This window comes from Dipteris shenzhenensis, chromosome 24 (assembly GCF_047967505.1).
Source record: "Dipteris shenzhenensis isolate YYH24624 ecotype China chromosome 24, Dip_SZ_1.0, whole genome shotgun sequence".
Classification (NCBI taxonomy): Eukaryota; Viridiplantae; Streptophyta; class Polypodiopsida; order Gleicheniales; family Dipteridaceae; genus Dipteris; species Dipteris shenzhenensis.
Window position 1 is genome coordinate 51,081,978 of NC_141619.1, and position 13,111 is coordinate 51,095,088.

General features: G+C 43.4%; 1 protein-coding gene across 2 annotated transcripts in view; it reads right to left on the minus strand.

Moving 5' to 3' along the window:
* LOC147886740 (kinesin-like protein KIN-14B) overlaps window positions 1-13,111 on the minus strand; it is a 135,632-nt gene that overhangs the window by 40,702 nt on the left and 81,819 nt on the right. For both annotated transcript variants that reach the window (XM_087395616.1, XM_087395615.1), the window contains exons 15-17: window positions 10,883-10,938; window positions 10,510-10,747; window positions 10,190-10,381 (exon numbers count right to left, since the gene is read on the minus strand). In XM_087395616.1, coding sequence (XP_087251742.1) covers window positions 10,190-10,381; window positions 10,510-10,747; window positions 10,883-10,938 — 486 coding nt within the window. The remainder of the gene's footprint in view (window positions 1-10,189; window positions 10,382-10,509; window positions 10,748-10,882; window positions 10,939-13,111) is intronic.

Genomic DNA, 13,111 nt, shown 5'->3' on the forward strand with positions numbered 1-13,111 from the left:
ACTAGCTTAGCAACAGACACACATAACAAACAAGGTACTGACCTCTGAGAAGATCCCGCTAGCTGAATCTGCATCTGTTCCGCTCTGGGACTTCCCTCCATTTCCACGTCGCATTCTGAGACTACCATCTCAGCCATCCGACGATCCTTATTTCGTACACAATCCTTCCACTGATGAGGCTGAAGGCAACCAAAACACAAGCCTTCTCTCCTCGCTTTTTCTCTTTGCTCTGGGTTTAAAAGAGACTTTGACCAAGCCCGGGCTGCCATTAGTGTTACTTTCCTCTTCACTCCAATGGTGGTACTTGATTTAGGAGTTTCAGCTGGTTTCACCTGCTTGGCTTGACCACTCGGCTGAGAACCACTCCCTTTACTGATCCACTTCTTCTTAAACCCAAATTTCTTCTGGTACCCATATTGGGTTCCGACCTGCGCAAACCCACTTCGACTGCTGCCCTTGGCATCTTCATAGTTCAGGGCTATGGCTATTGCATCATCCAACGTGTTCGCATACTTAGCCCGAACTTCCATTTTATGATTAAATCCAAATATGAAATCTTTCACTTGGATTGATTGAGGTAGGGGTTCATCAACCTTTATTACGCTCTCTCGAAACTTATCAGTGTATTCTGCCACTGACAAATTTCTCTGAAGAAGGTTTCTATACTGATCCCAAGCTCGAGATGCTTCGTCAGGAGGTAAGAAGTGTTTCCTAAATTCTCTTTAAACCCCACCTAGGTAGTGGATGCAATACCATCTTTCTGTTGTTTAATCCACCACCGATCCGCAGCCTCACTAAACATGTAGGTGGCCTTGCGGATTTTCTTGATATCATTTCTGATTTCACAAATGGCGAACGCCTCGTCCCATTTGTGTAACCAACGTCTCAATGACATCAGAACTACGGTCATTCATCCGACCAGAATACTTTTCCGGCATATAATTGGCAATATTAGATACTTTAGCCTTCCTAGGCTCGACCGTATGGACACTAGACTCCGGTTCCATTGGAGCCTTTCCTTTCTCATCTCGAGAAGGTCTGGCAAACATATTGTGTATCACTCTTCTAAGTTCAGACTGCCCTGCATTTGCATGTAACTGTTGTGCTAATAATTGCTGCAAGGCATCCTCAAGTAATGCAATCCTGCCAGATAAGGTGTGAACTACTGGGCGCGACACCTGCTGGGTCGGCCGAACTCCTGACTCTACACGGTCCATCCTGGAAGCTCCTTCTTCTGGTTCCATTCAGGTCAACGGATGGTTTTTTTTTTTTGTTTTTTAAAACACCGCTAGAACCTGTAATTACAAATTGACAAAATTCTGACACAATTCCCTATACTAGGGAATACTTGCAATCCCGACAACTACACTAACCAGGCATAATCCAAAATTTGACTTTTCCCTGTGCTAGGGAAGTTCCTGCAATCCATTCTGACTCAAGCACAGAGGCATATAACAAGCATAATCTCACCATGCTTTGAACCACAAGCCTACACACGGGCTGGCTATCCCTTTTCATGCAAGCTGAATACTCCACACAAGCTAAGTTTAGAAAAAAAAACGAATGACGAAAATAGGAGCAAATAATGTCGAAAGCCCCCTGGTCTGTTCGCTCCTGCCACCCGATTTGATACTGTGCCAGATCACGACGCCGGATATCAACACTCGCAATATCTGCTAATTCGTCACGGTCCCCTCTGTATACGATCTTCCTGCTACTATTGAACCAGTAGATGGTCGTAGATCACGGGTAGCAACACCAAAAAATTTTATCGCGCAACTCTGATGGTGACCTCGTCAGCTGCATGCAGGTACATTTGAATCGCTATACAGTTACGTCCTTCGAATTATCTGCCTGCTGTCAATAATCTTTTACCTCGAACTGGCTTCACGCTGTCCCGATCATCAACGAGATGGTCACAATACAGTGTTCTAGCAGGTATTTTACGTAGACCCGTCACACTCTGATCGGTCGATCGTCACACCGCTCGACTCACACTGCTCGTAGTCTTCGATCAACCGTCACCGAAATCTGCTGATGAAGAAGAACTGCTTCCCTAGCTCGCCTATCACGAATCTCTCTGTCCAGTCACGCTGCAAAAATTTGCCCCTTGCACATAAGCAACACAGAGAATTCCTTTTTCTCTAATGCACCATCTCGTGACGATGGACTAGCTCTCGCTTCCATGACCTGCTCGCTACCGTATCTGATTCGGACTCCTCTTCAATTCAGCAAAACAATATTCTGTTCGTAGTTTCTTCACAACCCACGAACCCGCAGTCAACCACTGCGCTTCACGTTCCATTAGATCACACAGATCCCCTCTCTTACCTAGCCTTAGCTCTGATACCAAATGTAATGCACTTCCTCCTAACTACTGCAGATCACGGGAGTAGTACCAAAGAGTATCCTCCCAGCCAAATCCTTGCTAGAGCGTGAGAGCTCTCAGAGAAATCGAAAATCAGAAAAATCACGTGAAGGTCCATTCTCTTTCTCTCACTAACTCCAACAAGCCCCATCTCCCTAGATGGATCTAGATGCCACATGTCATCATCATAGGGCCTTTCCTAATGCATCTTTTCACCCCTCTCTTGGGATACTTTAATTTCCTTTGCCCCTAGGCACATTGCTTGCATTAGGCCCTTAGCCTTAGATTCACCTAGTCTGGTGCTATCAGCCCTCACCTAGGACCTTGACATTGATTCCCTCCCGATCATTTACATGAAGTGCAAACAAATATATTACAAACGTAGATCCTTAAGGGAAATGTCGACTGATTCTTTCGAGGTCATGCCACGTCAGCTAGAGCGTAACAGGTAGGATCCACTTAATTACAGCATACACAGTAAATTGACAAATAAACATGCACCACACATCAAAGCACAGGGGAACTAGGGCACTCCTACTCAAAAACAAGGACACTGATTGGCCCCAAACATTGTCGCCCCTTGCGGTATTTATTTAACATTCATTTGAAGCCAAACGGCTGATTGCAAAGGTCTCTGGGAAGCTGCACCACAGGCAAACCAACGCCCACAGACTCCCCATCCAGCCCACATTGTAATTCCCTGCTCAACTCCTAACGGTGAAATGGCATCCAATCACTAGGCTATCATGTATCCTCAACCAACCAAAGCATGCAATAGAGACCCCAAAAGCATCCACTGTCTGTCCCACGCCTACAATTGCACAACCAAGTGCCCAACCAGCCAAACACGGCTGAACAACTGCAGACAAAGCCTTCAACAGCCAAACTGCAAGTGCCCTGGCTGATGGCGATTTTCCCTGGCAGGCTCTGGAAGCTCCTGGCAGATGACAATTGGACTCTGGCAACACCTAGCAAGCTCTGGCAGCTCACAATTGATGATCTGGCTACTTCTGGAACTAATTTTGGTCTTCTTAGTCCAAAAAAAAGACTCTGTACTCTTTTTGGAGTCCTGTGCTAAAATTAGTAATTTTTAATTGCATTTTGGCCCTAGGAATTAATTATCTAGTAACTGGCCGCACATTCACAATTCCCAAGGGCCCACTAGGGAATTTTAATTCCCCAAGTCCCGCCCCATGGCCGGACCCTCGCGCACCAGAGGTCACGTGCAAATTACGGGAGTCGCAAATCAAAAGTCCCATAATTTCACGTCCTTGTGACAGACCCCCCTCTTGAAAGAAGACAAGTGTCTGCCATAGCCATAAATTACCTGCAAAAGCAAACCAAGTGGAAACATTACAATGTTTGTTAGGCAAAAGACAAGCAAACATTCCACATACATGCACTCACAAACAATATGCTCCCCACGATGTCCGATCCACCTCATGTATGGCCATCCCTAAGGGCCCACTGCCAATGGTACATCATGAGCATATGTAAACACTTAATGCAAGCACATAGATACTCAGACTGTACTTCCCAGGGATAGTTCATGCATGCTTTTCCCATCTGTGGCCATCTCTTCAGACCCACACTAGTGGTACATCATGAGCATCCAAAGTACATGAGATATCAAATCCAAATCTCAGTGGACAGCCAACCATGCCGCCAACAGATCACCAACATTGCATATACGATTTGTAGAGCTGCAAATAACAAACACGTATAGCACTGCAAACCAAGCGACTAGTACATCCAATGTGACTAGTACAACACGTACATCACGGCCAACGATGCACGACATAGACCACTTCCAAGGATTGCACATCCGGAACAAAGGTCTAGGGAAATCCATTCTCTTTTTGTCGAAACCACATTACAAAAAGAGCATTCCCATCTTGTCGAATCCTCATGACAAGAATAACATGCATATTTTACTGAAACCTCATGGCAAAAATAGCATTCTTATTTTTGTCGAAACCTCATGATAAAAATAGCAATCTCATTTTGTTGAAACCTTATGACAAAAGAGCATCCAAAAGTAGCAAGGAAAACACCATCATCTCTAGACCGATGTCCCTCCTCTTTGAAAATAAAACATTTGCCAGCTTCATATAAATCGCGTAGTTTTTCTGGTGACAAACGATTACATTCATCCTTTTGACGATTAGCTTTTCTATCGGACTTGTCCCCGCAAGATCCATTATTCCTCTCATCCTTCACCGGATCGGTATCATGCTTCTGACCACCTTTGAACCCAAAAGTCCCCCCTTGCATCAAAGCATATGCCATGCTAGCATTCTCAATAAGCTAAGACATATTGGAAACTTTAGTCTTTGTGCAGTAGTCTCTCAACTCCTTAAGCAGCCTGCAACAATATTTTTCAACCTGCTCAGTGAAAGGAACAATCCAATAGGAGCTAACAGGTAACAAAGCCTCCCAAACTTTGCTGTTATACTCCTCTAAATTACAGCAATTATCCCACCCAGGTGTTAGGTGCGGTGTTTTACATAAGCATAGTGGTCCACCACTAAAGTGCATTCCCCTTTAGAAAAATTGCAGCCCAGCATATTTTAAATGACTCTGTGAAATTCCTCCTGTGTAGGCTGCATCAAACTACTGCAAAAAGGTAAAGGCCTTAAGTTTATCCTGAATGTCTCAAATTTTAATGCTGCACCAGCTTCTTTAAAGTCCTTCATCCCCTTGAGGTGCCAAATTATCATATACAGGTGCCTGGGCAAAAGGGACAGCAGCACTCACTCTATCTCGCACACTACTAGCATTGGGAAAAGCTGTATTATTCATACCAACACCCATATTTTGCATATTTCCCAATGCAAGGTTACCTGCTGCTGCATAAGGCATACATGTTTGCATCCTTGGGGCTGCTCCAACATTTGCAAACATCATATTCTGTCCCATGGGCTGTAAACTAGGCTGAAATCCAACTATTTGACTAGCAGGCATACCCAAAAATTGGGCTTGTGGGCTGACCATAGCCTGAAACACTGAACCACCACCAAAATAACATGGCTGCACCGGGTTTGCCATAACTCCTTGCTGTCCGGAAACCATGGACTGACACTTATTACATTGAGATGGCCCCGGAATAGCATTAGGCTGCTGTTGACCATAAAGGTTTTGAGAGGGCTGATCCTGAAAGCTGACATGTGGTCTCTTGTTAGCTTCAACATCCCTATCCCCATCAGCAGGCTTCCTTTTCTTTGGCTGCACATCAGAATTCATCACCTTCTAGAAGCGAGGATCCTGTGTGAACTGCGTAAAAGCACTCATAAAACTCTGCATCTGTGCCTTGAATAATTCCACATCCTCCTCATCAGTCCGATCATCCTGATGCTCAGCAACATGCGGGGACCCCTCTCTTGCACCCTGATCATCATCAGAAGACTCAGACTCCGCTCTTCCTCTTCCTCTCCCTCTCCAGTAAGACTCAGAGCTCTCTCCCTATGAGACATAATTACTCAATAGTATGATGTCTTCTTCACCTAGTCTGATGGACTTGCACCAAGCCAACCACATGCTCCCCTCTTGAAGAAGTTAGGTGGATCCCACCAATGGAACCACTGAAACCAGCCTCAACAACGTAATGGATGGTAGGATCCACTTAATTACAGCATGCACAGTAAATTGACAAATAAACATGCACCACATATCAAATCACACGAGAGCTAGAGTGCTCCTACTCAGAAACAAGGACACCGATTGACCCCAAACGTTGGCGCCCCTTGCGGTATTTATTTAACATTCATTTGAAGCCAAATGGCTGATTACAAAGGTCTGCACCACAGTCAAACCAACGCCCGCAGACTCCTCGTCGAGCCCATGCTATAATTCCCTGCTCAACTCCAAACGGTGAAATGGCATACAATCATGTATCCTCAGCCAACCAAAGCATGCAATAGAGACCCCAAAAGCATCCAATGTTTGTGCCACGCCTACAATTGCACAACCAAGTGCCCAACCAGCCAGACACGGCTGAACAATTGCAAGACAAAGCCTTCAATAGCCAAACTCTGGTGCAATCAATCGACAAAGCACTCCCAAACAGGTTGCCTCAATCTATAGCCTCCCTGGCCATTGCCCGACAGCATAAATCAATCTTTCTTCGCGAGGAAAGAAACCCAAACGAAAAAGCAGGCAAAAACAAGCCTTTTTCTACCCAGTATCCACAGAAGATAAGTCACCGGGGCTGGAAAACCCTAGATCCTGCAGAGAAAAGCTGATTCTGCTCTGGCACAGTCCCAAAAGCAGCTTAGAAGAGAATACCCACGCCTGAAATGTTACCAAAATCAGCAGCAACACTCGGAAGGCTCCAAAAATCAAATTGCAAGTTTCCCTACAAAGCCTAGACAGCCTGGAAGCAATATCGCAATCTTATGTAGCAACCTGGACAGCCTAGAAACACAACAGCCCTGGAACTGGACGCAATCACCTGGCACAGCCCGGAAGACCTGTAGATGAAATCGCAATCTCAAAGAGACACCCTAGCTGAAATCGTAATCTACAACAAGCTCCTCGATCAGGTGCGATTTCCTCTGGCAGGCGTTGAATGCACTGGAACTGGCCCTGGCTGATGGCGATTTTCCCTAGCAAGCTCCGGAAGCTCTTGGCAGATGACGATTTGGCTCTAGCAGCACCTGGCAGGCTCTCGCAGCTCACAACTGATGATTTGGCTACTTTTGGAACTGATTTTGGTCTTCTTAGTCCAAAAACAAGGCTCTGTGCTCTTTTTGAAGTCCTGTGCTAAAATTAGCAATTTTTAATTGCACCACTCTTATGGCCCCCTTGTTGCACACTTTGGCCCTAGGAATTAATTGCCTAGTATTTGGGTGTACATTCACAATTCCCAAGGGCCCACTAGGGAATCTTAATTTCCCAAGTCCCGCCCCAGAGACTCGAGGTAGTCACGCGCAATTTACGGGAGTTGCAAATAAAAAGTCCCATAATTTCACGTCCTCGTGACAACTACTCATTGGGAGAATTTTCAGATTTCTCACGATTTGCAGAAGGTTTTCTGAAAGAGGCTTTGGAAATCCCTCCGGAATAGAAAGATCACTCTTTTCTATTGGCTTTCTATCCATGGAGGGAATCCATCCAGCATTTGTTTATGGGATTGCAGGCAAGCGGGGATAGTTTGGAAAGGGGTTGCCAGAATTTTCAGCACCTTCGTACCCTTTCCATTCTTCATGACCTGGGGCTCAGTTGCTTGGCTAACTCTTTCAGGGCCTGACATGACTCTTCATGGGCTTTCTCGATCCAACAGCACATTGTTGAGTCATGCACTCTATACGTTGTTCCCGCCTTACCTTTCAGATTGGTGCATGCCTCCATAGATTCCTCCTGGGAGAGACTGACTAGTATTTCAGCGTGGCACATTTGGAGAGCCAGATGCACTGAGTCTATGGAGGGATCTCAGGTTCACCCTGCTCACACATTGGGCACGATTTGGACAGACACGACTCACGCTCTGATGGCCATTTGGGCTACCATGCAGGGGTTTTCCTAGGCTGTGTTAGGAGGACTCCTTTCCTTCAAGAATGGAGGGATTCCCCCTTCTTCTTAGAGATGACTGTAGGGCTGAGGTGGCACTATCGCCTCCACCCTGGCTTTTTCTAGCTCCTTTTGAGGCTTTTTCTCTCATGCTTGCATGATGTGCTTCTGCTTTCAAGCTTATGCTTGGCGGGTTTCTTTCATACTTATTAGAAGTCTTTTCATTGAAAAAAAAAAAACATAAACTTCATCATGCATAGCAAGGACTAGCTGACTATGACATCCTCACTGACGTCATCAGTGCCCAATAGTGGGTGTAGACTATAGTATAAACATGTGCTCTCACACATACAAATACACACACTTGAGCATCCATTTATACAAAGCTCTTCATACAAAGTTTCTGTCGACACTCCGGTGTCTTTCAATGCCCTCCTCTTTATAGTATTCAATACATTCTACTAACTTATATTCTCCTCCTTTGTGAGAGTCTTAATACCCTTGTAGGTTTGGTTTCTAACCATGGCTACGAATCCTTCAAGTACTTAAGCATCTCAGACTTCTTCTTCAACAAGTACAAGCCTGTCTTCCAACAAGAGTCTTCTATGAGTGTCAAGAACCTCCAACTCATTTGACATTTAGAGGAACAGACAGATCAGAATGTATCATCTCAAAGGATATCTTTTTTCTAGAACCCTTTTTCGAAAGCTTTTCACTGCTTTTGCTTTCCCATGATACATCCTTTGCGAATCATCTTTTCATGTTGAAGAGTGAGGCAAGCCATTCACATAACCTTTCCTAAGCTTGGCCAATTTGATTCCGAGTGACAGAAGAAAACCACTGACATGGCTAAATGCAGACCTAAATGTCACGATCTATGACGTATTCCTTTCTCTATTTCTAGACTTATGGATGGTTTGATGAATGGACACTTGTGGAAGGGTATGCCCTTTCGACGGGACACTTCCTAATGAGGCATAACCCTTCACAAGAGACATTCTAATGAAGAGACATTTCTATTGTAATGTACCCTCTCATTAAGGGTCACACCCTTCACAAGGGGTACACACCTCTTCATGCACATACCCTTTGGAGTACACACCTTTTCATGTGTGACTCTTCACTCTCTATATAAGAGAGGCCCAATTGTATGGATGACACAACATCCATCCTACAGATATTCAAGCAATACAATTATTCCTTGTTCTCTGCTATCTCAGTCTCTTTTCTGTTCCTTAGCACATTTCTAAATATAGTAAATCTAGGATTTCTTACACTAAACCCTAGTGGTAAGAACATTGCTAATGCTATGTAGTAGACACTGTTAATCCTATGCGTCAGACTAGTAAGTCTGAGAAATACTTAGCTATTTCAAAACCAAATAAGTCTGATGATCCATGGATCATCGACTCCAGAATCTCTAATCAATTCACGCGGCACAAGGAGTGGTTCTCGCTGGAGAAAAGCGATTGTAACCATGTAAAACTAGGACACCTCAGACTCCATACTTCATCAAATCAAGGGTATTGGTAATGTACCAATATGAATAGTGAATAAAGATATATGGGACATACATAGCGTTTTGCATGTTTGGGTCTGCAGACAAACCTTTTGTGTGTTAGTGCCCTTGCTGAGCAGAACAAGGAGGTGCAATTTGATGAAAGGGAATGTCTCATTCGAGACGATTGATGATTTCAAAATCATAGCCAAGGGACTTGAGGAAGAAGGTCTTTATAATTTGACATAATCCAAATCTGACTTTAAGGCCTTCTACATATCTGACATAATCCATATCTTACTTTAAAAGCAAGGTCCTTTCTTCTTCCTGTCATTCAGATCATGATGATATTTCTTATCATATTGACACTAAGAAGTAAAGTTCATCTTTGGTTTAGGACTGAATCGGGGTTTCTAATTTTGTCTTTTATATTTGGCCATAAAGGTTCTATCATCCCAATTACCTAGCTTCTTGCTCAGTGATGTGGTAACCATGTAGCTGAGTTAAAGTGGGAGAATGGTCTCTGTAAGAAAGTGTCATGACCCCCTTGGTAAGTCATGGGACTCTTCTCATAATGTGGTCTTCCCAACTACCATGATTAAATTTTGACATTCCTGCAATTGCATGTAAGGTGTAATACTATAGGTATAGTTTGGCATTAAATAAAGATCATCATAATGTTGGAAGATTGCATTCCAAGTTCCAAAAGAGAATATAGAAATATTTAAACATTCCGGACATTTGACCAAGGTTGACAAAGAAATAACTCGATCACTCTTAGAATAGGGACTGGATAAAAGTATCTTGAACCCTACCTTGATGGATTGTAGCTCTGGTGCTCGTGACAGTAATGACCTTATATAAAGAATCCTAACTCTAGACACCAGCATTGTATCCATCACCCTTCTGTGTTCCATTTTCCTTAGAAATGCAAAAACAGCACCACGAATTTCAGCTAACATCTCGTGTTCCCGAGCAGCACCAGCCTTTATCACTGCAGCCAGAACCTGCCAATCGAAAGATGTCAGCACAGCCATTTAAGTCAGCACAGTGTATCAGTGCCCAAACAGAAAACACAGATTGACATTTTTACACGATCTGGTTAAGGATCTCAGTTCTAAGGATGAACACCCACCAACATGAGAAGTTTATTTGCTCCATCCGCAGCTGCAGATCCTTCAGATTGGTCGGGATTAAAATCATTTAAAGCACTGGTCAAGTACTCCCCCGCTGGAGTTGTTTTAATCTTTTCAGAACTTAATTTCACTAGGGCCATCTTTCCTTGTACTGTAAGAGCATCAGAAGTTGAATCTGAATTTACAGTAGTTGATGGCCTTCTATCTGGAGAAAGAGGAATTTTGGATGGTGTATTCCTGCATTTGGTTCAGCCCATCAGTTCATAATGATCATTACCAATTTGTTCTGCACAGAAGATGATAAAGCAACTCCAAAGAAAGCGATTCATTCAGAAAACAAAAGAACCAAAAAAAAGAAAATGCAAGCCCTACTTATTAGGCACATCTAACTGAAAGTTGTCAAGCCCTCTTGACTCCATTCTCTGCACCTGTTCAGGTCAACATAGCCCAATATTCAATCCCATTAGACTCCAGTTGACAGTAAAAGAAAAATCGAAAACACCGTTATTTTCATGCCACCGTTATAATCTTACCAAAATTGAAACTATGTACTCAATGGCTCTTTACAGCTTGCCTTGTTCCTACATATTTTGAAGTTTCTGAGTGATTCCCCATTACTAAACGCAGTTTCATATAGGCAAGGTCGCAGATGTGTGGGCACATTGATTGGGACACCAACATCCTCCAAATAGGTGCATGGGGTGACCCCAGGGGTGATATTAATGGCCTTGTTTTAGCAAAATAGCCACATTCCTATGGTTTTTGTCAATCTTCCATGACAGTATCGTCTGAACAACAAGTATCTCATGTGAGTACCTCACAGACCAAGAATCGTGTCTAGATCATCTTCCTTTACTGTTTCAAGAATAGAAGAATACACACACCTTTTTTTTTTGTGTGAAATCCATATTTGCTAATATTACAAGAAGCAGTTCCCAAAGCGGGAACATGCCATTACAAACACCAGAAGATTTCAATATAAGACAAGTAGACAAGGGAATCTATCTGACGTGCACTGAGACAATCAAGAAAAGATTTTCTAAGTGACATTTGGAAATAGTGAAACTTGGAAAAATTGGAGTCTCCAAAATCTCTATGATTCCTTCCCCAGAGTCCAAAGGCCCCAATATCGCACCCAAGTAAACAAAAGATGAAACTCATGCCTCGGTGGATAAATGCCACATATTCAAAAGAGCTTGCCAAGAAGCAGTAGGGAATCTGCCTCGGAGAAATCGCTGTAAATAGAAACAGAAAGTCACGAGTGATACAGTAATGCCAAAAGAGATTGATCAATGATTCCCTAGGAGCTATACATCTATGACTAGAAGCTATGAGGCCAAGTGGCTCACATACACCGGGTCAAGAGCGCGGTCAAAATGGATCTGAATGCGAGTGGGTGGCGGAGGGGCCCTCCTCATGGCTGGCATGGCAGTCGAGATACAAAAAGCAAGGTATGAGTGGTCGGCACCGAGTGGAGGAGGAGGTACAGTAAACTCGTGTATCAGTGAGGCGAAGGCTAGTGGGCCCAACAAGTAGTCTAGTGTGCTTCTCCCTCCACCATGTAGAAAAGAAATGAAACCCCCAAATGATGGCCATCTTCGGAGACCATTTTATATGATCAAGTCATGGATAGTCCCCACCTCGAGCAGGTGTCTCCCATATGCTGTCACTGGTGCATCTACATCTGCAAACTTCATAGTTACCAGGGAACGGGAACGTTCCGGAAATTCGAGTGTCGCAAATGGAACAATCTGCGAAGGAGGAATGGCGGAACAGGAACCGGAACGCCACGACATACACAACACGTCATCATATGAGATAAAATTATGCTAGAAAATGAAGAAAACTAACATTTTACAGCTCTATAATACCCATTTGAGACTTTCAAAGAGTGCAAAAAAAAGAACATTTTGGGACTGTTCCGGTTCCGGCTTGCTTCCTGGAATGGTGTTCTAGATGTCGGAACGCCGTTCTCTCGTAACTATGACCGACTACCTCACAATCCCTAGCTCTCTTGCATCTATCTCCGATACAATGAGGGAATCGTCTTCGAAATCTAGCAAACCAACCTGTCTGTTTCCAATACATGCATTGAAGTCACCAAGGAGGACTGTGTCCCCATGTCTAGAGAGCTCTGTGATCGTAGTTGCCAGCCGAAACGGAAACGGAAGAAACGGAAGGAATGGAATTTTCGACCCCCACCAAAACGAAAACGGAAGAAACGGCAATATAATACAATTTATGTATAAAATTTTATTTTTTATACATAATATAATTATCAATAGAGTGCAAATCATACATAATACAATTATCTATACTTGAAGCTTCAAGCATCAATGCATCATTCATGCCTCTATGATTCTAAATTCTTGAATGATGCTTCAATAATCTGAAATCAACATGTATCATGACTAACAAGTTTGACATTACAAGAATCTGAAATTTAGAAGTTTGAAGTACTTTAAACTTAGCACACAAGTTGAAACTTGAAACTTGAAACTTGAAAGCATCCAATGTCCAGACTCCATAGATGATCATGATTCATGATCCATAAATTCCATGATCATGACTCATGAGTCATGCAAGACTCAAAATAAAAGC